Here is a 27,369-nt window from a genome sequence, read left to right as displayed (position 1 = left end):
TGCCCTGGAATTCTTCCAGGCAAGGATGGTGTTAAAGTCCCTGACCTGTGTCTGTAAGCTCCTCTATTTCCTTTTCCAAGGAAAATGGGAAATGCCAACAGTCTATAAGCTAAAAATGGGAAAACAGAGCCCTTCAGTGGGACTCTCAATTACAATACCATCCACCAGTCTGTAAAGGACAAGGAAAGTATGTCAAAACTTCTCTATGCCCTGATGTTTATAGCTCTCTATCAAGACAAAGACCTAAAAAAGACTTGTTACTTGTGTTATGCCCATGTTTCAATTTCCATTACAGGAAAAATCTTGATGATCCCCTTTTAAAACCTGTTTGCTAAAAGGCATAAGAAAATGTACCACCAAGTCAGTTAATTATAATTAGCTAAGGGAGATCACTCAAGACAAAGTGGAAAACCCGGGAAGGCTAGTGGAAGCCCTAAAAAGTATAACAATGTCAGCCTAGACTCCTGGGAAGGTTAGATTTTGCTGGGCACCCATTTCACCAGCCTTTCTGCCTCTGACATTTGGAGAAAGCTGCAAAAGCTCTCCATGGGCCCACAAACTCCCACTAATGACCTATTAAAACTGTTTTCTGTCTTTAACAATCAAAACAAGGCCTAGGAGGAGGAAAAGACACAGAGAGATAAGCAAAAGACAAGACAAGGGAATAGGCTCAGCTTGTTGCAGCTGCTGTTAAAGGTGCCCTGCCCCTTGAGGCCACCCAAATCATGGTTCCAAGCCTCAAAAGCCTACTTCAATTGTCGGTCAGAGAGTCACTGGCAAAGAGAGTGCCAGAAACCTCAAGATAACCCTCGACCTCAGGATCCACCGGGGCCTTGTCCCAAGTGCCACCAACATGGGCATTGGGCCCAGGGACTGCACTGTCTCATGAAGGGGGGGAGAGGGTGGCAGGACAGCCCTTCCAGCCATGCTCACAGTAAGTGAAGAAGACTGAAGTTGTCTGAGGCCACTTATGGCTCTGCTCACTTCAAATCTGACCATCAACCTAGAGGACCCTTGGGTGACACTCGACATGGCAGGTAAGATTATTAATTTCTTAATTAATACTAAAGACATTCTGTCCTGAACTGCCACTCTGGACCTACCTCCACTCAGACTCGCCTAGTTATGGGAGTTGATGTTAAAGCCAAAACATAAAACCTTCACCACGCCTCTCCTTTGTAGGCTTGGAGACATTCTAATGTCCCATCAATTTCTCATTGTCCCTGAATGCACCACCATTCCCCCCACTCACCAACCACCCCCTTTTAGGGAGGGATCTTCTTCACTCCCTGGGGGCCACCTTAAGACTGGCAGACCAGGCCAGTGTTTAACCCCTTGTTTGCCCCAAGGCCCCTACTGAACTGAGGCCTCTTAACAAGCCAAAGGATACCCTTAAGCAAATAACATGTCTGTGTGGGATAAAGGCACCCCGGGCAGGCCAGCCTGCATTCAGGTTCCAGATCTTAAAGACACATTTTTTTGTATCCCTCTTCACCCTAACTCTCAATACCTATTTGCTTTTAAATGGCAAACCCATTTAAAAGTGCTGCCTCAAGGGTTTGAAAATAGACCCTATATCTTTAAGAATGGCTTGGGAGCAGACCTTACTGACCTCCAACTGCCTCAAAGCACAGTTCTACAATATATTAATTTTGTGAACATATTCCTAGTATGAAAGTGAGTTTTGTTTATAATCACTGCTGACTCCAAAACAAAAGTTATAGAGTTTATAAAAATGAATTCTGTCATAGTCAATGCTGCTCTGTTCAACTGCTCTTAATGAAAAGGTATAAAAAAAAGTTTTTCTTAACCATATAAGTTCTGTCTAGAAGACAAAAATTTTATTTCATATCACAATAATAGCCTTGTTAATGTTTATGTCAACTATTTCAAAAGACAAGTCTCACTCTTAAGGGAAAACTGTTACAAAGGATTTGTTCTTTCACCTTGTAAAAGTGAAGTGCTAAAATAGTTTAACATATTACATAAAAAGTGTTTAGGATCCTTCTGTTAAACTGAAATTTGTCATATTTTAAAATTGCATAAAATTCCTAAAAACTTAACAATGTTCTCAGTGTCTGTGTTATATCCTAATACTGATCTGTGTGATGTTAGATGTTGTTAGTCATGGTTTTAATTCTTAAAAAAGTTACAGATCATAAAAACAACCTAATTCAACTTTATTTAACATGGAACCTAGGATAAAGAATAAAATCTTAATGAAAATAAAAAGTATTTGCAAAGTCCCTTAAAGGCCTAGAGAAAAAACATGAAACTATTAAACTTCCTCACCTGGGGAATTCCTACCATTCCCTTAAGCAATAAGGGCTCCCAATTTAATAAATCAAGCCCTTAATCTCAAAGCTTGCCCTTATGAAACTTATTTCTGCAAAACGAAGCCTACTTATAATTAATGCCTAAGAGTCAGCCCTAGAAAACTTCTTTTGTTGCTCAAATGTGCTCTATCTCTCTAAACTGAACTCTTCAAACTACCTTCCTCTCTCCGTGGGACAAGACTTTCAGAGATGTAAGTCTTCCTAACAATGTAAAATATAACTCCCAAGGATGAGCCTGGCCCTTGCATTGTAGGATGCCAAGCCCCATCCAATAATGTTCCTGAAAACTTAAAGGAATACCCTGAGCTCCACCCTGCTACTCCTTCTGTTCACATCATGTACACAATGTCTTACCCAGTTTGTTTCTTCCAGATTAGAAGACTTTCACAACAAACTTCTCTCCAGAGGCTACGTTCCTGTTCCCCACCCTCAATAGCCGCAGACTTCCATGCTCCCACCAGTAGGGCCTGCAACCCCACTGACAGCTTGAAGCAATTACAGAATATGGACCATCAGCCCAAATTCCCTTAATATTAAGGGGAGTTAGAAGTCTCTGAGGGGGAAGTGAGATAGGGTTAGAATTACAGCAGTGGCTTGGCTAAGCAAAGGGCAAATTCTCAAAAGCAGTCAAGGCCTCAAGGAGCAAGATATCACCTGGAGCTAAAGGATGCCCACCTGACTGAGTCATCTACAGATAAGGGTGGAGAAGAGAATGCCTCAAATAAGGAAGGGAGAGGGAGAGTAAGTAAAGCTAATCTATAACAGCAAATGGCCCCAAATTGCCAGGGGTCCTCTCGCCTTTCTCACCTCTTTGCTAGAGTTCCCACATGTTCCTCTCACTTGCATACTTAATAAGTTTTCTGCCTGCTTAAAAAAAAAAAAAAGAAAGAAAAAGAAAAAAGAAAACCCTTCAGAAGAGGTGAAATGTAGAGGTTCAGAAAAACCAATACTGAGACAACTTTTCACTAATAAACCTGCTCTCAAAGAAATATATAAAAAAATTCTTTGAGAAGAAATATTCTCAGATGGAAGCATGATTAAATGAGAATAAATAAAAACACCAGAAAAAATAAATATGTGTGTTTTAAGTCTAAATATAAACTTTTTGGTTTCACACACTAAGTACAATGGCTTATGGGGATTCAAACTTGTGGAATTAAAATACTTGACAAGGAAGGCACAGAGGGGGAAGGGGTAAAAACAAGATAAATCAAATGTAAATAAACTATATCCTCCAATTAAAAGGCAGAAATTATCAGACCAGATAAAACAAAAACAAACAAACAAAATACAGAAGTATATGCTGCTTACAAAGAACAAATCTGAAATATAGGGGCATAAAAAAAAGTATGAAGTAAAAGAAAAGAATAAAATCCACTTTGCAAACACTAATCAAAGAAAGTTGCTGTAGTTAGACGCATATCAATCAAACTAGACATTAAAGCAAAAACTATTAGCATAGAAAAAGAATATTTCATAATGATTAAAGATTCCAATTAAAAGGAAATACATTACTAAATTTGTTTGAGCCTAATAACATAACTGTGACTCCCCATCTGATACTTGAAATTTTTCATAATAAAAAGTTATTTTTTAAAAATTCCCTGCATTTGATTAAGAAAAATAAAAATTCCACAAATCTGTTTTCAAAATCATATCCATTTTTTATACAAGTCTTATTTTATTCATAATAGTGATATGCAAATCTCTATGGCCCAAAGACGTATTTTTCTCTAAAAATAAAAAATCATCAAAAGCACCATTTCTCTACATACAGGAATATAAACAGAGTGGTGTATTTTCTGTTTTTCTAAGTATACTCTGACATACAATTTCAAAAAGATCTAAACTGTCTTCTTATTTTTCTGATCCTTCACAAACTTGAGAGTGAATATATAAGCAGACACTCTATAATTCCTTAAAACATTCTTGACTATAATCTCATAGTGTACCAACCAAATTGATTATACACTACTGAATGGGAAAATTCAATAATGATATTACATGAAATTCACACCAGTTTTGCTTCTTAAAGTGCTTCTAGTGAATTTGAAATTACCGAGTACCTCAGTGATTATCATATAACCTGCTTTGTAAATTATGTTGAACATCTGCCTTCTAAAACGTTTCTGCAAGTCATATTTTTATAATGGTGGAACTGCATTTTGAAAATCATTTATGAAATTAAAATGCCTTGATATTCTATTTACTGACTATCTACTAAACGAACTACCATCTACAGTAATAACTATTTTCTATTGAAATTGGAGTAGGAGATTATATGTACAATTAATTTATAATTTATAAAAGGCTTTAGAGACCCTCTAATTATTGAAAAAATTGGAGATTTTTTTCTCTTTATTTTCCTTCTCCTGTTCTCTGGTAAAGACACTAATGAGTTTTGAAAACAGGCAGAAGGCAAACAGCAAAAGGAACAAAGAAGAAAAGCAAAAGACCTAGATATTCTTTTTCCCCAGACTACATTTTAGGAAATGCTAAATTTGAGTATTCCCGTATCTAAAGGTGTATTCAGAATATGAGTAATTTCAATTCATGCATTTGCTATACTCTGCACATACAATAATAACAAACACATAAAATGATGTTTCATTTTTCTGAAAAAGTAACATTAATTTAAAACAGCAAATTTTAAACTTAAAAAGAGAACACTATTTTTTGATTAATCAAATACGGTTTCAAATATTGCATACCTGTATTTTGCCTTCTCATGAACCCAGACATACTCAGGGTTTTTCAAACTCAAGCGTGCAAGGTCCTTCACAGATTTGGTTTGTGTTGCTGAAAAAAGCAAAGTCTGACGTTCCTTGGGAAGATTTTCAATAATAGCATTCATGGTATCAGCAAAGCCCATATCCAAGATTCTATCTGCTTCATCAAGAACTAAAAAAGGGAAAATGCAAATTGAACTAGAATATTTAAAATATCCAAAAGAATAAATGCAATGTGGTATTGTGGTATTCTAGATCAGATCCTAAAAAGAAAAAGAACATTACTTGGTAAACTGGTGACATCCAAGTAAAGGCTAAAGTTTAACTGATAGTAATATACCAATGTTAATCTCTCTTAGTTTTGACAAAAGCACCATAGTTATGTGAGATGTTAACACTAGGGGAAACTGGGTGAAGGATATTTGGGAACTCTCTGTACTACAATTGCAACTTTTCTGTAAAATTTAAAATTATTCCAAAATAAGTTGATTAAAAAAATACATATTAGGTAATATCATCAAGCAGAAAAGAAGTCCACCAAAAAATGCAAATTTGACCTTGAAGTTAAGTAAGTGGGAGTTACATAAAAAAAAATACTAAAATTTAAAAATGGTTTGGGGTTAGGGTGGGGGAAGTGGTAAACAGAGCATTTTTAGTAGAGTGAACTATGCTGTATGATACTGTAATGATGGATATGCAACATTATACATTTGTCAAAACCCATGGAACTGCAAAATACAAAGAGTACATTCTAAACTGTGACCTTCAGCTACTAATGCGAAATCAATATTGATTCATCAATTGTAAAAGATGCACTACACTAATGCAAGATGTCAAAAATAGGGGAAACTGGAGGGGCATATGGCACTTTACTCTCTGTTCAATTTTTCTGTAAACCTAAAACTGCTCTAAAAATAAAGTTTATTGTTTAAAAAAATAAAAATAAAAACTCTTAGCAGTACCTAACACGGGAAGTGCCTAATTTCATATTAAGATTACGTATGTTCTCATAATTTTGATAACAAAAAGAAGGTCTAGTTGTACTCTGAGGACTTAAAAGCTACATGGCAAAAAATTTTTTACAAGTTATTGCTCAGACTGTTTTTAATCATAACATTTATCCAACACAGTATTTCTAGCATAAAAATTTATGAGGTCTCCTTCCTAAGTCTGAGGTTTTTCATTAGAAATTCATGAGACTCACCTAACATTTGGAGATTGGTAGCATGAAAGCATATTGTTTCATCCATGTGTTGAAGAAGCCGACCCGGTGTGCAAACAAGTATATTTATGTGGTTGATCCTCTCTGCTTCGTGTTTCAGATCCTAAAAACATTTGTTTCTTCTGATTACAAGAGACACATCACTCTGAGCAACCTGTGTACCAAAACTATAAAAGCCATGTGCATGTGGCAGTTCATCATAGCAGTTTAGATACTCTACAAATAAATGTAATTTCTATCTTCTGTTTCTGCAAGGTATTCAAATTTCTGGGCTAAATAAAAGTCTTTACTGAAGACCTAAACAGCTTGGAGTTCCTCTAGATTCTTAATCATAACCAGGATTTTGAGGCCAAGAAAATCATAATCAAATCAATGCTCCACATCTAGATTTCCTATTAGGTCTTCCAGAACTGACTAAAATACTGGAATTACTCCCAGTTGTTAAAAGTCAGGACCCAAGAGCACTGAACAGGCTCTTGACACTACTCACTGTACTTTTGTGCACTCACACAAAAAAATAACTGAACACTCTACATTTTAGAAGTTATCTCCTTGAAACAAAAACTGCAGAATGTTGTGAATTGTTGTTAAAGCTGGGTGATGAGTACATGACTTCATGAGGGCTTGTAATGCTCCTCTTTCTTTTGTGTTTGTTTGCATATAAAGTTGAAATTCACATGTTTATCCTCACAGTTCTCATCTAAACATGTATCTAGCAGACACATGCATTCCTGGTGTACTATAAGGTGGAGCAAAAGTTGAGCAGGTTTTACCATAGTCGAAAAAAAACATTTCTCAAAACTATCCACTTTCCTTTTTTTCTGCTGCTGGCCAAGCAATGTTTTGAATTATTCAACCTCTTACATACCTTATTAAAAAGAACTAGTCAACATACTGAAATGGTATTTTTGCCAATGTATATCAACAAACAGATTTATAGGTTTAGCTAAAGTAAATTGGTCTGAGAGTGCCTGAACAATTCCAGATACACTGACAAAATGGACTTTCTGGACCGGCAAAATTGACAAGCAGATTCTAGATGATGGTGACCAACCAAGGTGCTACCATCCCATGAGGCCCTGCCTAGGTGGTCACCTTGTCTGTTTAGGTGAAATCTCCACCTCTTCCTTATCAACTACCACAGTATTTCAACTTGTCTACTACCAAAGTGTTCCTACAAAGGTTGTAGAGGGAAAAAAGAGGAAGGATGAGGACAAAATGACAAACCTTTCCACCAATGATGAGACCAGCTGAAAAGTCATGATTCTTTCCTACTTTTCGGAGAACCTCAAATGTCTGATAGGCCAGTTCTCTAGTAGGTGATATTATCAGAACCCCCAGTCCATCTGTTGAAGTCCACTGCAGACGATATAAAGCTTCCAACACCTCAAAACAGACAGCAAATTGATGTTCAGTAAGTCCTAATAAAAGTCAGCTGTTTAATCCCTGAGCCTCAACCTTGACCCCCCATATCAAAGGCAACTTCCAAGCCGAAGACATACCAGTCAAAAGTTTTATCCAATCAGAAAGAAAAGATTTTGTTTGTTTCATTTTCTCTTTTCTCCATCCACCAGACCATCTATTAATACCCACCCAACTCATGCGGGAAAGAAAAAGCAGCCCCATGAAATCAGATTATAACAATTTTCATCCATGTAGTTTTGTAGTTATGTTATAGTGGCTGCTGGAATTTCTAAGAGTAGAGAAACATTGTTCTAAGAAAAAAAAAAAAAAAAGACTAGGATTTAAAAGAAAGAAATGGTTTTGCAGTACTTGGAACAAAAACTAAAACGTGATTTTTCTAGGCTAATTATTTTGCAGGAATCAACTGCATAACTGAAATGTAAGTGAATTCCTAAGATGCTCTCTTGTTTTACTGCTATAAAAGCCAGGAAAGATGTTAATGTCCCAAAAAATTCTCAACAAATGACCAAATCTCCTTAAAATGAGCCTATTTCAGTTTTATCCTAAACAGGCAGCAAGTATAAATGCAACTAACTGGCAGGTTTGCAAGAATGCAGAAAGTAGAAAAGACTCTCCCCACCTGTCTTAACAAGTGACTGAGTGCCCACACCGTGTAGGACCTGGAGAATATAGTGTAGAACAAGACAAATGTGGAACCTGTCTGATGAGGCTTGCATTCTAGCCAGGGAACCCCAACATGAAACAACTCTTAACACAATTATTTATTTGCATCTGTGTAAGGGCTATATAGGAAGGGTACAGAATACTACAAAATTGTATAAAAGAGAACCTGACACAATATGAATAAAATACTTACTGGAACAAGGAAGGCTAAAGTCTTGCCAGATCCAGTTTTGGCAGCTCCAAGTACATCTTTACCTTGCAAAGCCAACCCAATAGTCTGCTTCTGTATCTCAGTTACCAAACGGTACTGGGCTTCTTGTAAACCTGGCATTGTGGAAGGGAGAAGAATGATACTTCAGAAAATCTCAGCAGCAGGGTGTCATATTTTTGTTGGGTTCCTTTCTTTTTTAACTGACACAACTAGATTTCATTTTAATTTTCAGAGGTCCCTGGCATCTCGGGTTTTATTTACCATCAGTCTTTAACCTGTCTAGAAAGGATGAAGAGAACAACAAATTGGTAAAACTCAAATGAATTAATATTGTTTGTTTGTTGTAGGTTTTCATAATATCAAAATTATTTGCCAAAATAAGATTTTTCAGGTGAAACTCTAAATCCTCTTATATTTATAAAACATTAAGAAATCCAGTAACATGTCCCAGGATCATCATGTACCTACCTTTCAATGTTTTTTTGGATAAGGGGAAATCTGAAAATCTTGTAATTTCATTTGCATTTATCTAAAAAAGAAAAAGAAAAAAGGGGGACATGTCAGATAAGGAAAAAAAACCTACTATACAACTCATTTGTTTCACAATAAAAACATTTTTCTCTACATGAAACTAAGTTGTGCTATTCATCCATGGTACTGCAGGTTCACTCAGTATTTCAATCATCACTTCTACTTAAAAACCATCATTACTTCTGCAAGGCAATATGCCTTAAGAAAGCGGTTCCAAACCAAAAAAATGCCATTACAATGAATTGGGGAAAAAAAAAAAATTACCCATTCAATCACACACACAAACACACTCTGGGCACAAATCACCACTATGAACACACTTCATCTCCAACATGTTAATAACAACAAAGTCATCACCATATCAATTTTTACTTCCAATCATCCTTCAAGGATATCAGTTTAAAAACTAAGGAGGGATAGAGGATTGTGGTAAGATGGCAGCATGGGAAGCTCCAGGAATCAGTCCATCTACCAAAACTACTGAACTGACAGGAACTATCTGAATCAACTATTTTAGAGCTTTGGAGTATGGTGGGACAATGCATAGCAACCAGTGATGAGCTGGAGGAAAAGGCGAGTAAACTGTGGGAAATATTGGTAAATTTCACCCTCCTGCAGCAGGCTACCATCCCCATCCCCCAAACACATGGCAGGCAGCAATGGGGACTGCAGCCAGGCTCCTGGTACAGCTTGCTGGTTCCAGAGTGGGCTATAAGGACCTAGTTCTCCAAAATCTGGAGAGTACAGTCTAATCGCTGACCAGTGCTTTGAATCAACTACTTCAGAGCACTGGGGTTTGACAAAGGCAGCTATTGTTCCAAACCCCCTCAGGGGAAAAATGGAAGAGCAGTCTTAAAGAGGCAGTATTGGTTTTGTGTTGTTTTTTTTCTCCTCTAGTCACTTTCCATTTCCCATCTGGGGGCAAAAATAGTTTGGAAAAGTCACAAATAACTAAAATCAGGAATGAAAGGGGGAACATTACTACCAACCTTACAGATACAAAAGGGATTATAAGAGGGTTCAATGAACAATTATATGCCAACAAATTAGAAAATCTAGATGATGTGGACAGATTCCTAGGAACATACAGATTACCTAATCTGACACAAGAAGAAATAGAAAATCTCAGACCTATGATAAGAGACTGAATCACTAAAACCACCCAAAAAAAGAAAAATCTGGGACCAGATGGTTTCACTGCTGAATGCTACCAATCATTTAAAGAAGATTTAATACCAATCCTTCTCAAACTCTTCCAAAAAACAGAAGAGAGATTACTTCCTAACTCATTCATGAAACCAGCATTACCCTGATACCAAAGCCAGATAAAGACAGCACAAGAAAAGAAAACTACAGACCATGTCCCTCATGAATATAGATGCAAAAATCCTCAACAAAAATACTGGCAAACTGAATCCAATAGTTCATTAAAAAGATTATACACCATGGCCATGTGGGATTTATCCCAGGAATGCAAGCATGGTTCAACATAAGAAAATCAATGTAATACACCACATTAACAGAATGAAGGGGGAAAAATGTGATCATCTCAACTGATGCAAAAAAAAAAAAAAAAGAAGGCATTTGATAAAATCCAATATCCTTTCATGATAAAAGCACTCAGAAAATTAGGAACAGAAAGGAATTTTATCATATCATAAAAGGCATTTATGAAAAACCCACAGCAAATATATTCAATGGTGAAAGACTGAAAGCTTTCCCCCTAAGATCAAGAACAAGACAAGGATGCCCACCACCACCACTGTTATTCAACACTACTGGAAGTTCTGGCCAGAGAAAATCAGGAATGAAAAAGAAATCCCAAAGAGGCCACAAGAAAACTACTAGAACTAATAAACGAATTCAGTAAAGTTGCAGGATACAAGATAAATACCCAGAAGTCAGTTGGATTCCTATATTCAGTAATGAACAATCTGAAAAAAGAAATCAAGAAAACAATTCTATTTACCATAGCACCTAAAAGAAGAAAATACCTAGGAATAAATTTAACCAAGGTGATAAAATACTTGTACACTGAAAACTACACAACACTGCTGAAAGTAAAGAAGACCCAAATAAATGGAAAGACATTCCCTGATCATGGATTGGAAGACTTAATATTAAGATGTCAATACTGCCTAAAGCAATCTACAAGTTCAACGCAATCCCTATCAAAATTGTAGCAACCTTTTCAGCAGAAATGGAAAAGATGCCCCTCAAATTCATATGGAATTGCAAGGGACCCCAAACAGCCAAACGATCTTGAAAAAGAAGAACAAAGTTGGAAGATTCATACTAATTAATTTCAAAACTTACTACAAAGCTGTGGTGATTCAAACAGTGTGGTACTGGCATATAGTAGTAGATGCCTACAGGACAGACATTGAGACCAATGGAATATAATTGAGGGTCCAGAGTTAAATCCACACATCTATGACCAGCTGTTTTTCAACAAGGGCACCAAGTCCAATCAATAGCAAAAGAATAGTCTCCTCAACAAATGGTGCCATGACAATTAGAAATCCACATGCAAAAGAAAGAATGTGGACTCCTACCTCTCACCATAAACAAAAGTTAATTCAAAATGGATCAACAACCTAAATATAACAGCTAATACTATAAAACTGTTACAAGAAAACATAGGTAAATATCTTCAGGACCTTGTAGTAGGCAATGAATTTTGAGATTTTACAACAAAAACACAACAAAAGAAAAACGGATAAAATGAACTTCATCAAAATTAAAAAACTTGAGTGCAAAGGGTATTACCAAGAAAGTGAAAAGACAACCTGCAGAATGGGAGAAAATATTTGGAAACCATATATCTTATTAGGGTTCCATTTCTAGAATTATATAAAGAACTCCTACAAACTAACAACCCAATTTAAAAATGGGCAAAAGATTTGAATAGGTATTTCTCCAAAGAAGATACACAAATTGCCAATAAGCACATAAAAGACGCTCAGCATCATTAGCCATTAGGGAAATGCAAATCAAAACCACAGTGAGGTACCACTTCATACCCTCTAGATTTGCTACTATTAAAAACACTGAAAATAAGTGTTGGTGAGGATACAGGGAATAGAAACACTTGTGTATTCTTGGTGACAATGTAAAATGGTGCAGTTACTGTCGAAAACAGTTTGGTGGTTCTTCAAAAAATTAAACACAGAATCACCGTATGATCCAGTAATCCCACTCCTACGTATATACCCAAAAAATTGAAAACAGGGGCTCAGAGAAACAAATGTACACCAGTGTTCAGGGCAGCATTGTTCACAACAACCAAAAGGTGGAAGCAACCAAAGTGTCTATCAACAGACAGAGATAAACAAAATATGGTATATACATACAATGGACTATTATTCAGCTATAAAAAGGAGTGAGGTCCTGGTGCATACAACAACATGGATGAACCCTGAAGACATCATGTTGAGTGAAATAAGCCAGACACAAAGGACAAATATTGTATGATTTCTCTTTTATGGAATACTCAAAAAAGCAAATTCATAGAAACAGAAAGCAGTATAGTCATTACCACGGGTGGCAGGGGGGAAATGGGGAGTTATTACTAAGTGAATATGAGTTTTGGTTTCAGATAAAAATAGTTTGAAAACAGGTAGTGGTGGAAATTACACAGTACTGTCAATGTACTTTATGTCAAAAAATTGTCCACTTTAAATGGTTAAAATTATCTTTATGTAATGTATACTTTACCACAACTAAAAATATTTTAAAAAATAAAGAAATAGGAGCAGAAATTACTACAAGGCACAGACCATGATGACAAACAGTTCTATTTCCATATACACTTTGGAGAAGAGATTGAAATTAACTGGAGAAATATCTTGTTGGCACAAATCTTTCAAAATTTTAACCACAAACGTCATGGCATATGAAAGCCAATCTAACAACATTTCATTTTGGGGTGGCTGAGGAGGGAGTATCATTTCACAATAATCAGAGAAGATAATTTTGACATGCTTTGTAGCAACATTAAGTAACATCTTGCCGTTTAATTGTACGCTATCCAAATGTTCATTATTGATGCTGTTCATTAACCCAATTTTCTGAATTTCATTTCGGCTGCTCAGGAGCTGAATTGTTTTATTTCAGATGCTGAAAGCAGACACTACTGCTCAGATCTGGGATATATGCCGCCTAATTATTTATGATTCACAAAAAGGGAAAGCTGCATTTTTAAAGGTTCATTTATGTAAATTACACTCAGGCAGTAAAGGGATGACATCACTTTTCACAACATTCTTAATGTAACCCAGGCATGGTTATTCCTAGCCCACAAATACTGAAAACACAAATATTGCCTTCATTTCTACAAATCATTCCAGAGTAACATTCTATCCCAGCAAAGAACCTCAATTAGAAGATAATCTCCCAAACAGGACATTAAAATTAGATGCAGGCCACCCTTGTACTTAGGTATTATCAACTAAAAAGCTATTTTCACAGGGAATGGAATGCTTACAGAAGGAGATAGGCTGGCAACACACTCTTAAATCCACAACAGAGATACAGTACAGACAAAATGCGCTACTCGCATGAAATACTGCACATCTTTGCAGTCTGTTAACTCTGAGAGGGAAAGTTTGGAAAAATGAAACTGTTCCAGCATTCCAACTGTCAACCAAGACAATATAAAGCCATAAAGCTATAAACAATAGTCTTAAGAACATGTCACCAAAGAAAACAAAAGGCAATTGTGATTCTTCAGATGCTCTAAAACAGCCCATGGTCCAAGTCCAGTTCCCTGCCTATTTTGTAAATAAAGTTACTGGAATACAGCTACACCCATTTGTTTACACGTTGACTATGTTGTTGTAACAAAGCTCATATGGCCCACAACACCTAATTTTGATTATCTGGCCCTTTATAGAAAAAGTTTGCTGACCCTGCTCTAGAAGGTTCTCAACTACATTCCAAGGAACACTTAGAAGCCACAGCAGGAGATGGCTCCCATTCTTTCAAACAAAATAACACTTTCTGTCTTTACCTCTTTCCTTTCTTAGAAAATCACTCCTATCTCCCTAATCCTCATACTCTCTCTAAAATTGGTATTATCATTTTTCTGAATTAAAAGAACAGATGTTTCAGTGATAGCCCTTATTAAAGTCTTCTCAGCCTTGGTGGAAAAGTTGGAGGGGTAGGTGGGTGAGAATGGGGCAGATAACACTTAACCATCCTGTTATACTTCTTACAACTCTTTCTGACAATACCCATTTTTCAAGAAACCAAATAATGCCTTCACATTGTAAAAGCAGGAGAAAATGTATAAAAACTTCTTGGAATGCTCCAAGCATTACAATCAAAAGAAGGCAATCTGCCTCAAATCACCAGCTAAAACTTTTATCAAGAAAAAAATCAGGATTAGAATTCAGAATTTCTATAATGGTACAGTCAGTTACAATAAAAATCTAAATGAATCCAGGTTCAGAGAGTCTGCATCATTTGGCAATAGTAAAAAATAGCTAATTTAAAACAATTAGCTCACCATTTCTCAATAAACCTCAGTACTTCCATCAGTACTTCCAACACACACCCCCTATGTGGTATCCTTGGAAATAGACCACCCAGATCTCTGGCTGCAGGGAGCACAGTTGACTGACAGCCCTAGCTGTTACCTCTCTAGATCCACCAATGAAGAGGTCATGCTTCCTCAGTCTGCTTGCATCAGTTTGGATGTATTATCTCCCCCAAAATGCCATGTTCTTTGATGCAATCTTGGGGGGCAGATGTATTAGTGTTGATTAGGTTGGAACCTATTGATTGAGTGTTTCCATGGAGATGTGACTCAATCAACTGCGGGCAAGGCCTTTGATTGGATAATTTCCATGGAGGTGTTACCCTACCCATTCAGGATGGGTCTGAACTAAATCACTGGAGCCACATAAAAGAGCAGCTAAGAATGACATTTTGGAGAGCAACTTCGAGAGACATTTTGAAGACAGCCATTGAAAGCTGATGTTGACAATCTGGAGAATGCCATTTTGAAACACAACCTGGGAGCAAGCAGATGCCAGCCACATGTCTTCCCAGCAAACAAAGGTTATTCAGATGCCAATGGCCTTTCCCCAGTGAAGATACACTATTGTTGATGCCTTACCTTGGACACTTAATGGCCTTAAGACTGTAACTTTGTAACCAAATAAACCCCCTTTATAAAAGCCAATCCATCTCAGGTGTTTTGCAAAATGGCAGCATTAGCAAACCAGAAAACTGCTCAAAGTCAATAACTGGGCACCGCAGGAGTACTTCTGGAGGCTCATTCCTGCAGGACAGGGGATTCCTCTAATGGGTTACATTGGCTAAGTCTGACCAAAGCTATCTGAGACTGAGCTTTCTGAAGTCTTAGACTCTTCCTACCTCCCTCCTCTCCTTTCATAGCCTTCAGCCTAAATCCAGGTCTGAAGGTTTTCCCTCCCTATTCCTGTTCCCTCTCCTTTATCCACATGTATTTCCCACAATAAATCTCAAATCATCTAATACCATCTCAGCAGCTGCTTCTCTACAGCCCCAAGACCAAGACTATACCAATAGTCTCCCACCTGGTCTTTAGCCCCCAGAACCTTAACTGCTGTGATATATTCTCAACATTGACCCCAGAAATGCTTCATTGCTTCCAGGTAACATCTCAGCGCATGGTCTTCTGCACAGTTTCCTATTGCTGCTGTAACAGATTAGCACAAACCTACTGGCTTTAAACAACAAAAAATTTATTAACTTATAGTTCTGAAGGTCAGAAGTCCAAAATGTATTTCACTGTGCTAAAAGTCAAGGTGTTAACAGGGCTATGTTTCTTTCTGGAGGTTCTAAGGGAAAATCCATTTTCTTGCCTTTTCCAGTTTAGAGGCCACACGCATACCTTAATTCATGACCCCCATCCTTCATCTTCAAAGACCAGCAATGACTGATCAAATTTTCTCACACTGCATCACTTTTACACTGATTCTTCTGCCACCCTGGTCCACATTTTTTTTTTTTTTTTTGACTTTTATAACAAATTTATTCCATTCACATTTAAAATCATAATTTTAGTTTTCTAGGTTTTATTTTATATACAAAGAGCCAGCATTGCTTCCATAGCCAGGTACATGTCGTGGAAGATCAAGGAAGATCACTTAGTCCAACTTGATGAAGCCTATATCCTTCGCGTACTGACGGAAACACTGGCGGCACATATTGAGGCCGTATTTCCGGATCAGACCGTGTCGGTTTGAGCAGACGCGGCAAGAGCGAGAACCCTGGCCGAATTTTCGGGGATGACTCCAGTAGAGCTGCTGGTGACCCATCTTCCAGGGATGCAATGAGGAAAAGGCCCTGGTCCACATTTAATGACCCATTTGATGATCATGTGATTGGCAATCTATAATTCCACATGGAACCTTAATGCCCCCTTGTCTTGAAACCTAACATATTCACAGGTTCTGGGGATTAGGATACAAAAATCTTTGGGAAGCCACTATTCTGCTATCATAGCCTCCAAAACCATTCACAGTCTGGCTCCAATCCTCTTTTCCAACTCCAGCTGAGGTCAATTCAGGAACACATCCCACAATCCAAGGGATGTCCCCCCCAAAGAACACATGTATTTTCACATCCTTTTTGTATTCCCACAGGTTGCTCCCTTGACCTACAATATTCTTGCCAATCTTTTCCATCAGGTGAACTCATCATTCAAAACCTGGAGCCAATCACAGCTACTACAAAACCACTGGACAGTCTGTGCACTGCACAAAAGCATCTGGTAAGTCTGAATGGGGGGTGAAATCCAGCCCACACTCAGCTGCCCAAGCCAGGCCTGATGCTGCAACCATCAGGTTCAGGAAGGATAGTGTGCCCAGAGGAAATGTTTTTCTAATGCATCTGCCCAAAAAAAGGGTGCTGCACAGGATATTCATCTACAGCACTATGTCTTATTTCCTAATGTATCAACCCCACCCTACCTCCATCACAATTTCCCAAGGAGAAGAGCCATGTATTTTTCCATCTTTTTTTCAACAAGGCCTCAACAAGTACCTACCAAATATTGTTAACATTCAGTAAACGTTTTTGAATCAAACTGTTCAGTGTTTTACCAGTGAGGCTACTGAGCAGCATCTGTGTGCCAGGGCTGTTTAATAAAAGTTTTATGCACACGTGCTACAACCTGAGGAGCCAAATAATGAGAGTCTGCATACTTAGTTACCTAGAGAACAACAAACCTGCTATAGTTATATTCTAGTATTTCTAGCCCTGGGTATTCATTTCACATTGTATTTTTTTCTTGAGAAAATCTTTAAAAAATATTTCTAAAGTTAAAAAATAAAGCAGAGGGAGTGACATCATCAAGATGGTGATGTTAACATCCCTTGAAGAAGCCTTCCCAGAGATTTAGTGAATAAAAGGACAAATTCCACTTGTTTTGAACTCTGGAGGACAGTAGAGACTGAAGAACAATTCCACAAATGCCGAATCAAAGAAACAGAAAAATCTCAAATAGAAGTCCCTGGACTGCCAGTCAGTTCCCACTTGAGCACCCCCTCACTCAGTCCCACACAGTTCAGGAGCCACGTGGAGGCAGCACAGCCCCAGGTCCCTCTCACCACAGACAAAAACTGTAGACCAAACCACAGCAGCGAATTAGGACTCCAAATCCAGGCACAGGGACCTAAGTCAGCAGAAACCCTGAGCAGAAAATGAACCACATATGAGTGCTGCACACAAAAGGGCCTTCAAGGGGGAGGTTGGTGTGGGAGGGGGGGGTGAGGTGAGGAGGGAGAGATTGCCCCAGAAAGGCTGATAAGAACTGTTGTGACCAATCCAGTTTCAGTAAGCTGGACCACCTACAGGCAAAATGGGCTTTTCTGAAGTAACCCACCCTTCTGGATTGACCCCATCTGGCTCCTTGGGGTGGGATACCCTAAAAGGGAAGAAATTGGAAGCAGGAAAACCTCACAGAGAACAAAAAAATGGGTGGGGGTGGGGGGTAACAACTGCTGTAAGATAGGACAGATCTCAGAACTGAAAAGTTTAAGGAAAATGGGGCACTGGGTGAGGGAGAGAATTTAAACAAATCATAGAGCTAGGGAGAAAAGTGTGTACAAAAAACAGAACAGATCAAGATTCCTGGACAAGGAAGCTCTGACCTGGAGGTGAAAAAAATTGCACCACATATTCCGGGCAAGAAGAAGAAGAGCTGAGAAAATATGAACAGTTAAACACAGTGCGATGGTTTAAAGATATATGTACTCCAGAAAAGATCATATTCTTAAAGCTAACCCAGTCCTGTGGGTATAAACCTATTATAGGTGGGACCTTTTGATTAGGTTATTTCTGTTAAGGTGTGCCCCAGGTGGGTCTTAATCCTCTTACCGGAGTCCTTTATAAGAGAAAAGATAGACAGAAAAGCTGAGAGAGAAATGCCAGAGAAGCTGAGAGACAAGGAACAAAGAAGCAAAGAAAAACACACAGAAGCCTAGAAAGAAAGCCACAGATGGAGCAGTCAGTCCCTCACTCCTGGGTTTTGTTGCTTTCAGCTCCTGCTTCCAGTGGCCTCCTCTCTGAGTCTCTGTGGGTTCTCACCTAGCATCTCCAGGGCTCTCTCTCTCTGCTCTCTCCAAACTTCTGCAGGTGTTTCTGTCTGAGCTCTCTGGCTTTTTTCTATCCTTTATCCTCTCATAAAGGACCCCAGTAAAGGATTAAGAGTCACCTTGAATGGGCTGAGTCACATCTCAATTCCAACAACCTAATCAAAAGGTCTACCCACAATAGGTCTGCACCCACAAGAATGGATCAGAAGAACATGGCCTTTACTGGGGTACATAACAGCTTCAAACCAGCACACAGACTATCAGAGTTACCCCTCAAGAGAATGAGATACCTAAACAACAGCAAAAACTCAAAAGTTATACAAAGAAACAGGAAGATATGGCTCAGTCAAGGGAAAAAGTTAAAACTTCAGAGGAAACTCAGAAATTCAACTAATCAAAGATGTTCAAAGAAACTTCCTAAATCAATTCTAGGACATGAAGGAAAATATACAGAAAAAGATAAAGGATATTGAAAGGTACAATAGTAGAAACTGAAAATACACTAAAGCCTCTCACCCCTCACCTCTTTCTTTGCAAGAGTACCTGTATGTTTCTCTCATATGCATTCTTAATACCTTTCTGCCTGCTTTCTCAACCTGTCTGTGCCCTTGAATTCTTTCTCGCAGCATGACCAACAACCTAGGAACACAAATCTGGCAATGTATTTTGGCAAGCCAGCCGGAGACATTTCTCTCCAACCAATCTGGACTGATGAGAACTGGGAGGTTTGGCCATGTGTTTTACTTTCCTTTTCGCTTGGCTACTGTGTCTAGGAATCTGGGGACTCTGAACCAGCTTCCCAAGGACATACTCTCGGCCCACTCTAAGTTCTCTGGCTCCCTCTTCAGAGATGGTAGGAGAATGTCTCCACGCCATGCAGATCCAAGGAGACTCAGAGCAGCAGGTGATGCTGCCCGAGATCTGACGGGAATTTTCCCCACCTTGTGCAAGAGTACAATGGAAGTCAAATCAAGTCTCCCTCCCTCTCCCACCCACACCTTTTTCTCTCCAAGATTTCCCCATACTCTCTTCTTTCCTCCCCTCTGAGGACTGCCTCATGATCCCCATTCTCCTAATAGCATTCCCTTGCCCTTCAGATCCTTCCTCCCCTTCTGAGGTCCTCTCCCCTGCCTCCATGAGAGTCTCCTTCATTCTCCTCTGTCTGGCTCTTAACGCCTTCTGAGACATTCCATCTTTTGTAACACAGGATTCTGAACTAAGGATTCTTGTATCAAACAAGCTGTTGTTTTTAATATTCTAGGAAGTCACCGCTGGCCTATGCCCATGGGAATTGGGAACTTTCCAATGGGAATGTCTCCCTTCCAGGCCTTGATCGTTTCATCTCTATTGAGACCCACTGAGGCCAAATATGAAGCTTCCCTTACAGAGCATGCTCACTTTTTAGCCTGCAGGAAACAGGAAACCAGAGGACAAATGTATTCCAGGGAGCACTGTCCTAGACTTCTCTCAGGTGGGGCAGGTACCCCTACCTCAAGAGCATAGGTCTAGACATCTTCCAAGGAGGAACATCCTGGGGATACCCAGTCATTTTACTTCCCATGTTGTCAAGACACTGGGCCACTGGAAAGGAAGGACTCCTTAAGAACATTATCCTGGAATTCTTCCGGGTAAGGCCCAGGAAACCCTCGAAAGTGTAGGTCCAGACATCTCTCAGGAAAGGTGTCCCAGGGACACCTGGCTACTTTACTCCCAGTGTTCCCAAGAGATTGGGCCAGTGGAGAGGGAAACACCCAGCTCTGACAGGCATTGGGATGCCAAGCAGTTACACTGGCATAGTGAGGTTCCTCTACTTCCTTTTACAGAGAAAATGGGAAATGCTAACAGTCAACATAAGCTAAAAGAGGGGGAAGCATAGCCCTCCAATGGGACTCTCAATTACAATACCATCCTCCAGTCTGCAAAAGACAGGGAAAGTAGTCAGAAGTTCTCTATGCCCAAATATTTATAGCTATCAAGACAAGGACCTCAGAAGCAATTGTCATTTGTGTTACACCCATGTCTTGATTTCCATTAAAGGAAAAGTACTTGTTTGCTAAACGGCATGAAAAAAATGTACCACTGATACAGTCAATTATAATAAGCTAAGGGAGATCATTCAGGAGAAAGGGGAAAAACTAGAGAGGTTAACAGAAATCCAAAAAGGTATACTAATGTAAGCACGGACTCCTGGGAAGGTCAGATTTTGCTGGGCACCCTTTTCTTCAGCCAGTCTGTTCCTGATATTCAGAGAAAGCTGCAAAAGCTCTCCATAGGCTCACAAACTCCCACTAAGGACTAGTTAGAAAGTGTCTTCTCTGTCTTTAACAATCAGGACAAGGCCAAGGAGGGGAAGGCAATAAGAGGTAAGCAAAAGACTAGAAAACAGGCCCAGCTTATTGCAGTTGCTGTTAAAGGTGTCCTCTCCGCTCAAGGTCACCCAAATTGTGGCTCCAAGCCTCAAGGGCCTTGCTTCAACTGTGGGTCAAAAGGCCACTGGCAGGAGAGGCTCTAAGATGGCAGCATAGAGAGGAATGGAAGCTAGTTTGTCCCCCTGGAATAACTAATAAGCAACCAGGAACAACTAGTAAATAATCTGGAATAACTGTGGGGGTACAAACGTGACTGTCCACTCATCATACACCAACCTGAATTGGGGGAATGCCTGAGATCATGGGATAAAATCTGTAAGTAAAGACTGTGAACCTGAGCCAGGAGCCCCTCCCCCCACAGCCCAAACTGCAAAGTCTCATTGTGCTAGAGAGCAGCAGTCTCCGAGCAAGTGAATATAGCTCAGCTGAGCTCCAACTGGGGTTTCAATTAACAAACATGGACTGCTCAATACAAGCTATGAATCCCCAACAAGCAGGCAGAGGCTTATGGTGACGACCGATCTTGGAGAGCCAGGAGACCTCTTTGGGAGCGTGGGGGAGCCCAGAGGACTGGGTGCTGTCTCTGGCCAATGGATGAAATTGAGGGCGGCCACAAACTGGCCCTGAAGGGGGAATTTCTGTCCGTTTTTCAGCTCAGTGGAAAAAGCCTCAGCCATTTTCAGTTCCCAGTGCTCTGACCCAGACAAGGGTGGAGATAGTACAGGCAGAGGGACTACTCAAATGCTAATGACCTCTCCCTGGTGGGGGTGGGGGGGTGTTATCATCCCTAAGAGGAAAGAGGTGGGCCCAGCTCTACTACTAGCCTTCCATTCAGAACCAGGCCCCAGAGCCTGGGGGAAAACAGCCACAGGCCCACTTCCTTACACCAGTCTGGAGCTACAGGCTGACAGGTGCCACCTGCTGGGCAGAAAAGCACAGTGACCTGAGGCCTCACAAAGTGCATCAATCTTATAAGACACACTCTCAGGGAGACATGATACCATTGCCCCCTTCTGAGACCTAAGCCCGTTCTGGTCTGGGAAAACCTGATTGGGGTGACCAAGGGAACCAGATGCCTAGACAACAGAAAACTACAACCTACACTAAGAAAAACAAAGTTATGACCAGTCAAAGGAATAAACTTACACTTCAACTGAGATACAGGAATTTAAACAACTAACACTAAATCAATTCAAAAAGATATGGCAAGGGTAGGCCATGATGTTACAGGTTAATGGCTCTGTGGATGAGGAAGAAGAGCAAGCGGAGGAGGATTGTCCTGAGTTGGTCCCCACTGAAACGAAGCATTAAGAAGAGGAAGAAAAGTCTAGCCCCGGCGCCAAGATCACAGTCACAATTATCACCAGGTACTTAGCTGCTGGGAAGACAACATTTCTGAACTACATTTTGACAGAGCAACATAATAAAAGCATAGCCATTATTTTGAATGAATTTGGGGAAGGAAATACAGGAGAGAAATCCTTAGCTGTCAGCCAGGATGGAAAACTCTATGAAGAGTGGCTAGAACTTAGAAATGGTTGCATCTGCTGTTCAGTAAAGGACAATGGCCTTAGAGCTATTGAGAATTTGATGCAGAAGAAGGGAAAATTTGATTACATACTGTTAGAAACCATAGGATTAGCAGATCCTGGTGCTGTGGCTTCTATGTTTTGGGTTGATGCTGAATGAGGGAGTGATATTTATCTTGATGGTATCATAACTGTTGTGGACTCAAAATATGGATTAAAACGTTTATCAGAAGTAAAAGCTGATGGCATTATCAATGAAGCTACTAAGCAGGTTGCTTTGGTAGATACTATCATCATCAATAAAACAGACTTGGTTCCAGAAGAGGATTTACACAAATTAAGAACAACCATTAGATCAATGAATGGATTAGGAAAAATTTTGGAAACACAAAGGTCAAGAGTTGATCTCTGTAATGTATTAGATCTTCAGGCATTTGACAGTCTCTCTGGAATAAGTTTGCAGAAAAAACTTCAGTATGTGCCAGCAACACAACCTCATCTCGATCAGACTATTGTTACAATCACATTCAAACTAACAGGAAATGCAAAGGAAGAAAGTTCAAATGTATTTACTCAGAATCTCCTGTGGGAAAAGAATGTGAGAAACAAGGACAATCACTGCATGGAGGCCATACAACTAAAGGGGCTCGTATCAATCAAAGACAAACCACATCAAGTGATTGTTCAAAGTGTCCATGAGCTTTATGATCTGGAGGAAACTCCAGCGAGCTGGAAAGATGACACTGAGAGGACAAATAGATTAGTCCTTATTGGCAGGAATTTAGATAAAGATATACTTACACAACTATTTACTGCTACTATGGCAGAACCAGAATAGCAGTGGACAGCACATTTTAAAGAAGATGAAGTTCATCCATAACAGTAGAAGCATTTCTTATTTAAAGTACTGAATGACTAAAAAAAAAGGGGGGAATAAATTTCCTACTGGGTGTAGTTCAAACATCTGTTGTTTTAGATTCCTTCTGTTATGAATGCCAATGACTTATTTTAGGTATTTATTTTTACAGAATTCATAAAATACAATAAACAAGTACTGTAAAACATTTGACATTCATACAGTGAAATATAACATTCTCTGAATATATTTCTTTTTGAAGACAGGTGTTTCACAGAAATTACTTTCCAGAATTGGCTTTGGCATACCTATATGCTGTATTTCTTACCTATGGAAGTTATATATAATAATGATGATAAAACTTATTTCAATGTTGTCCTTTTTCTTTAGAACTTCAGCTGATTGCATAAATATAATGGTTATATTGTTACTAAAAAAATTTTTAAACAAAACAAAACAAAAGATATGGTAAAAGAGATGAAGCATATAATGAAAACACTGGGTGTACACAAGGTAGAAATTGAAAGTTCGAAAAAACAATGCAGGATCTATGGAAATGAAAGGCACAAAAATAAGAGATGAAAGACACAATGGTGACATACAACAGCAGATCTCAAGAGGCAGAAGAAAACACTCAGGAACTGGAAAATAAGATACCTGAAAGCCTACACACAAAAGAACAGATTGAGAAAAGAATGGAAAAATGTGAGCAATGTCTCCCAGAATTAAATGACAACATGAAACGCAGAATGTATGTGCCATTGGTGTCCCAGAGGGAGAAGAGAAGGGAAAAGGAGCAGAAGCAATAATAGAGGAAATAATCAATGAAAATTTCCCATGTCTTATGAAAGACATAAAATTATGGATCCAAGAAGCTCAGCGTACCCCAAACAGAATAGATCTGAAAAGGCCCACACCAAGACACTTGATAATCAGATTATCAAACATCAAAGATAAAGAGAGAATCATGAAAGCAGCAAGAGAAAAGCGATCCATCGCATACAAAGGAAGCTTGATAAGACTGCAGATTTCTCAATAGAAAGCATGGATGCAAGAAGGAAGTGGTGTGATATATTTAAGAAACTGAAAGAGAAAAACCGCCAACCAAACCAGCAAAACTGTCCTTCAAATATGAGAGAGAGTTCAAAATATTCTGACAAACAGACAATGACAGTTTGTGAACAAGATACCTGCTCTACAGCAAACACTAAAGGGAGCACTACAGACAGAAAGGAAAAGACAGGAGTGAGAGGTTTGGAACACAATTTTGGGAGATAGTAGCACAGCAATGTAAGTACACTGAACAAAGATGACTGTGAGTATGGTTGAAAGAGGAAGGTTAGGAGCATGTGGGACACCAGAAGGAAAGAAGAAAGATAAAGACTGGGATTGTATAACTCATTGAAACGTAGGGTCCTCATAATTGTGATAAAAGGTACAAATATGTTTTTACATGAGGTAGAACAAATGAATGTCAACATTGCAACATGTTAAAAATAGGGTAGGACTGGGGGGGAAATGCCATCAATGCAAACTAGAGACTGTAATTAACAGAAACATTGTATTATGCTTCTTTTAATATAACAAAGGCAATATACCAAAGCTAAACGCATACGGGGGTGGGGGGTGCATATGGGAAGGGTATGGGACTCCTGGCATTGGTGATGTTATCTGACTATTCTACTTTAGTTTAATACTGTCTTTCCTTTTGTTGCTTCCTAGCTGTCATATTTGGTTTGCTTTGTTTTGTTTCTCTTTCTTTTTTCTTTTTCTTTTGTCTCTCTACCTTCTTTGACTCTTCCTCCTGCTTTGTGGAACAAATGGAGATGTGCTTATATAAATAGAGATGATGGTGGTGAATACATAAATACCTGACTATACAGGGAACCATCAATTGTTTATTTAGGACAGAATGTATGGTATGTGAACAAAACCATCCTAAAGAAAAAAAAAAAATGGGTTGATTTAGAAACCTTGAGGGCACTGTACTGAGTGAAATAAGACAGACACAAAAGGACAAATATTGCAGGGTCTCACTGATATGAACTAATTATAATATGCAAATGCATAGACATGAAGTATAAGTTACCAGGATATAGAATGAGGCTAAAGAATGGGGAGCAGTTGCTCATTATCAGCAGAATGTTCAACTGGGAGAACTTAAATGTTTGGTAATGGACAGGGGTGATGGTAGCACGTTGTGAGAATAACTTAACAGTGATGAAGGGTGTGTGAATGTGGTAGAAGGGTGTGTGAATATGGTGAAAGGGTAAGTTCAGAGTCACTTACGTCACCAGAAGGGAAGTTGGAGGTTAAAAGATGGGACTGTATAAAACAGTGAATCTTGTGGTGGACAATGTCCATGATTAACTGTACAAATATTAGAAATCTCTCTCATTAACTAGAACAAATGTATGACCCTATAACTAGAAGTAAATAATAGAGAGGCATGTAGGAAAAAAATATATACCTATTGCAAACTATATACTACACTTAGTAGTATTTTAACACTCTTTCATCAACAGTAACAAATGTACTATAAATGTACTATACCAAATGTACTATAAATGTACTATACCAAAACTATGAACCAGTAACGGACGGGGGTGGTTAGGGGTATGGGAGGATTTGAGTTTCTTTTTTTTGTTTTTTTGGTTTTTTTTTTGTCTTCACTCCCTGGGGACCACCTTAAGACTAATAAAGCCAGCTAGTATTTACCTTCTTGTGTCCCAAGGCCCCTACCAGATCAAGGACTCCCAGCATCCCAAAGGAGATCCTTAAGCAAATAAACCCATCTGTATGGGATGAAAGCAACCTGGGGTGAGCCCACTGAGTAGCCCCTGCCTGCATTCAAGTTCTCAGTCCTAGATCTTAAAAATGCATTTCCTGTATCCCTCTTCACCCTGACTCTCACACCTATTTGATTTTGAATGGCAGGGACCTAACAGTCAGATTCCCACCCAGCTCACTCAGACAGTGCTGCCCAAAGGGTTTCAAAATAGTCCCCATATCTTTAAGAAAGCAAAGATACAGTCCCCATATCTTTAAGAATGATCTTCAGCAGACTTTACTGACCTCCAACTGCCTCAAAGCACAGTCTTGCAATATATTAACATATTAATATATTAATATATTAATTTTGTGAACTAACATATTCCTAGTTATGAAAGTGAATTTTGTTTGTAGTCATTGCTAATTACAAACCCTGAATGGATAAGGAAAGTTGTAGGTTAAGAAATTGAATTTTATTAAAATAATGTAGATTGTTGGTCTGCTCTTAGTGAAAGGTTATAAAAAAGTTTTTCTTAACCATCTGAGTACTCTGTCTAAAAGACAAAGGTTTTATATTATATCAGAATAATATCCTTATTGATGTTTACATTGACCTTCTCGTCCTTTATTTCAAAAGACAAGTCTTTTCATTCTTAAAGGAAAACTGTTACAAAGGATTTGTTCTTTCACCTTGTAAAAATGAGGTGCTAAAATAGTTTAACATATTACACAAAAAGTGTTTAGGAAATATCACAATAATTAAAAGATTTTCTATCCTTCTGTTACCTAAATTTGCATGGGTGAAATATTATTCATATATTTAGAGATTGTTTAAAATTCCTAAAAACTTGACAGTGTTCTCACTGTCCATGTTATATCCTGACACTGATCTGTATGATGTTAGATGGTTTTAGTTATTCTTAGAAAAATTACAGATCATAAAAACAACCATATTTGTCAGTTATACTACATTGCTCTAAAGCTTCCAAAATTTAAATTTTCTGTAGCAGTTTATTTAAACAACCTAATTCAACTTTATTTGACATGAAACCTAGAAAAAAAAAAAAAGAATAAAATCTTAATCAGAAAATGAAAATATTTCCAAAGTTCCTTAAGAACTAGATAAAAATGTAAAACTA

The 27,369-nt window shown here is 38.6% G+C and overlaps 2 protein-coding genes and 1 pseudogene across 2 annotated transcripts in view; 1 reads left to right on the top strand and 2 right to left on the bottom strand.

The window, feature by feature from the left end:
• DDX10 (DEAD-box helicase 10) overlaps positions 1 to 27,369 on the bottom strand; it is a 350,279-nt gene that overhangs the window by 309,283 nt on the left and 13,627 nt on the right. Inside the window, 5 exon segments of the mRNA XM_037841350.1 lie at positions 5,048 to 5,237; positions 6,270 to 6,390; positions 7,515 to 7,673; positions 8,569 to 8,699; positions 9,055 to 9,115. Coding sequence (XP_037697278.1) covers positions 5,048 to 5,237; positions 6,270 to 6,390; positions 7,515 to 7,673; positions 8,569 to 8,699; positions 9,055 to 9,115 — 662 coding nt within the window.
• On the bottom strand, positions 16,125 to 16,430 carry LOC119538423 (40S ribosomal protein S29). The gene has a single exon (XM_037841353.1). The coding sequence runs from the start codon at positions 16,422 to 16,424 to the stop codon at positions 16,254 to 16,256; it is 171 nt and encodes a 56-aa protein (XP_037697281.1). The 5' UTR covers positions 16,425 to 16,430; the 3' UTR covers positions 16,125 to 16,253.
• Positions 22,295 to 23,440, top strand: LOC119538422 (annotated as a pseudogene).

The sequence above is a fragment of the Choloepus didactylus genome, chromosome 6 (assembly GCF_015220235.1).
Source record: "Choloepus didactylus isolate mChoDid1 chromosome 6, mChoDid1.pri, whole genome shotgun sequence".
In the NCBI taxonomy this organism is placed as follows: Eukaryota; Metazoa; Chordata; class Mammalia; order Pilosa; family Megalonychidae; genus Choloepus; species Choloepus didactylus.
The sequence above is the reverse complement of the archived record's forward strand: the minus strand, read 5'-3'. Positions and strand labels throughout refer to the sequence as shown.

Coding starts and splice junctions, on each gene's coding strand:
- LOC119538423 (XM_037841353.1), bottom strand. CDS start 16,424: ATGGGTCACCAGCAGCTCTACTGGAGTCATCCCCGAAAATTCGGCCAG.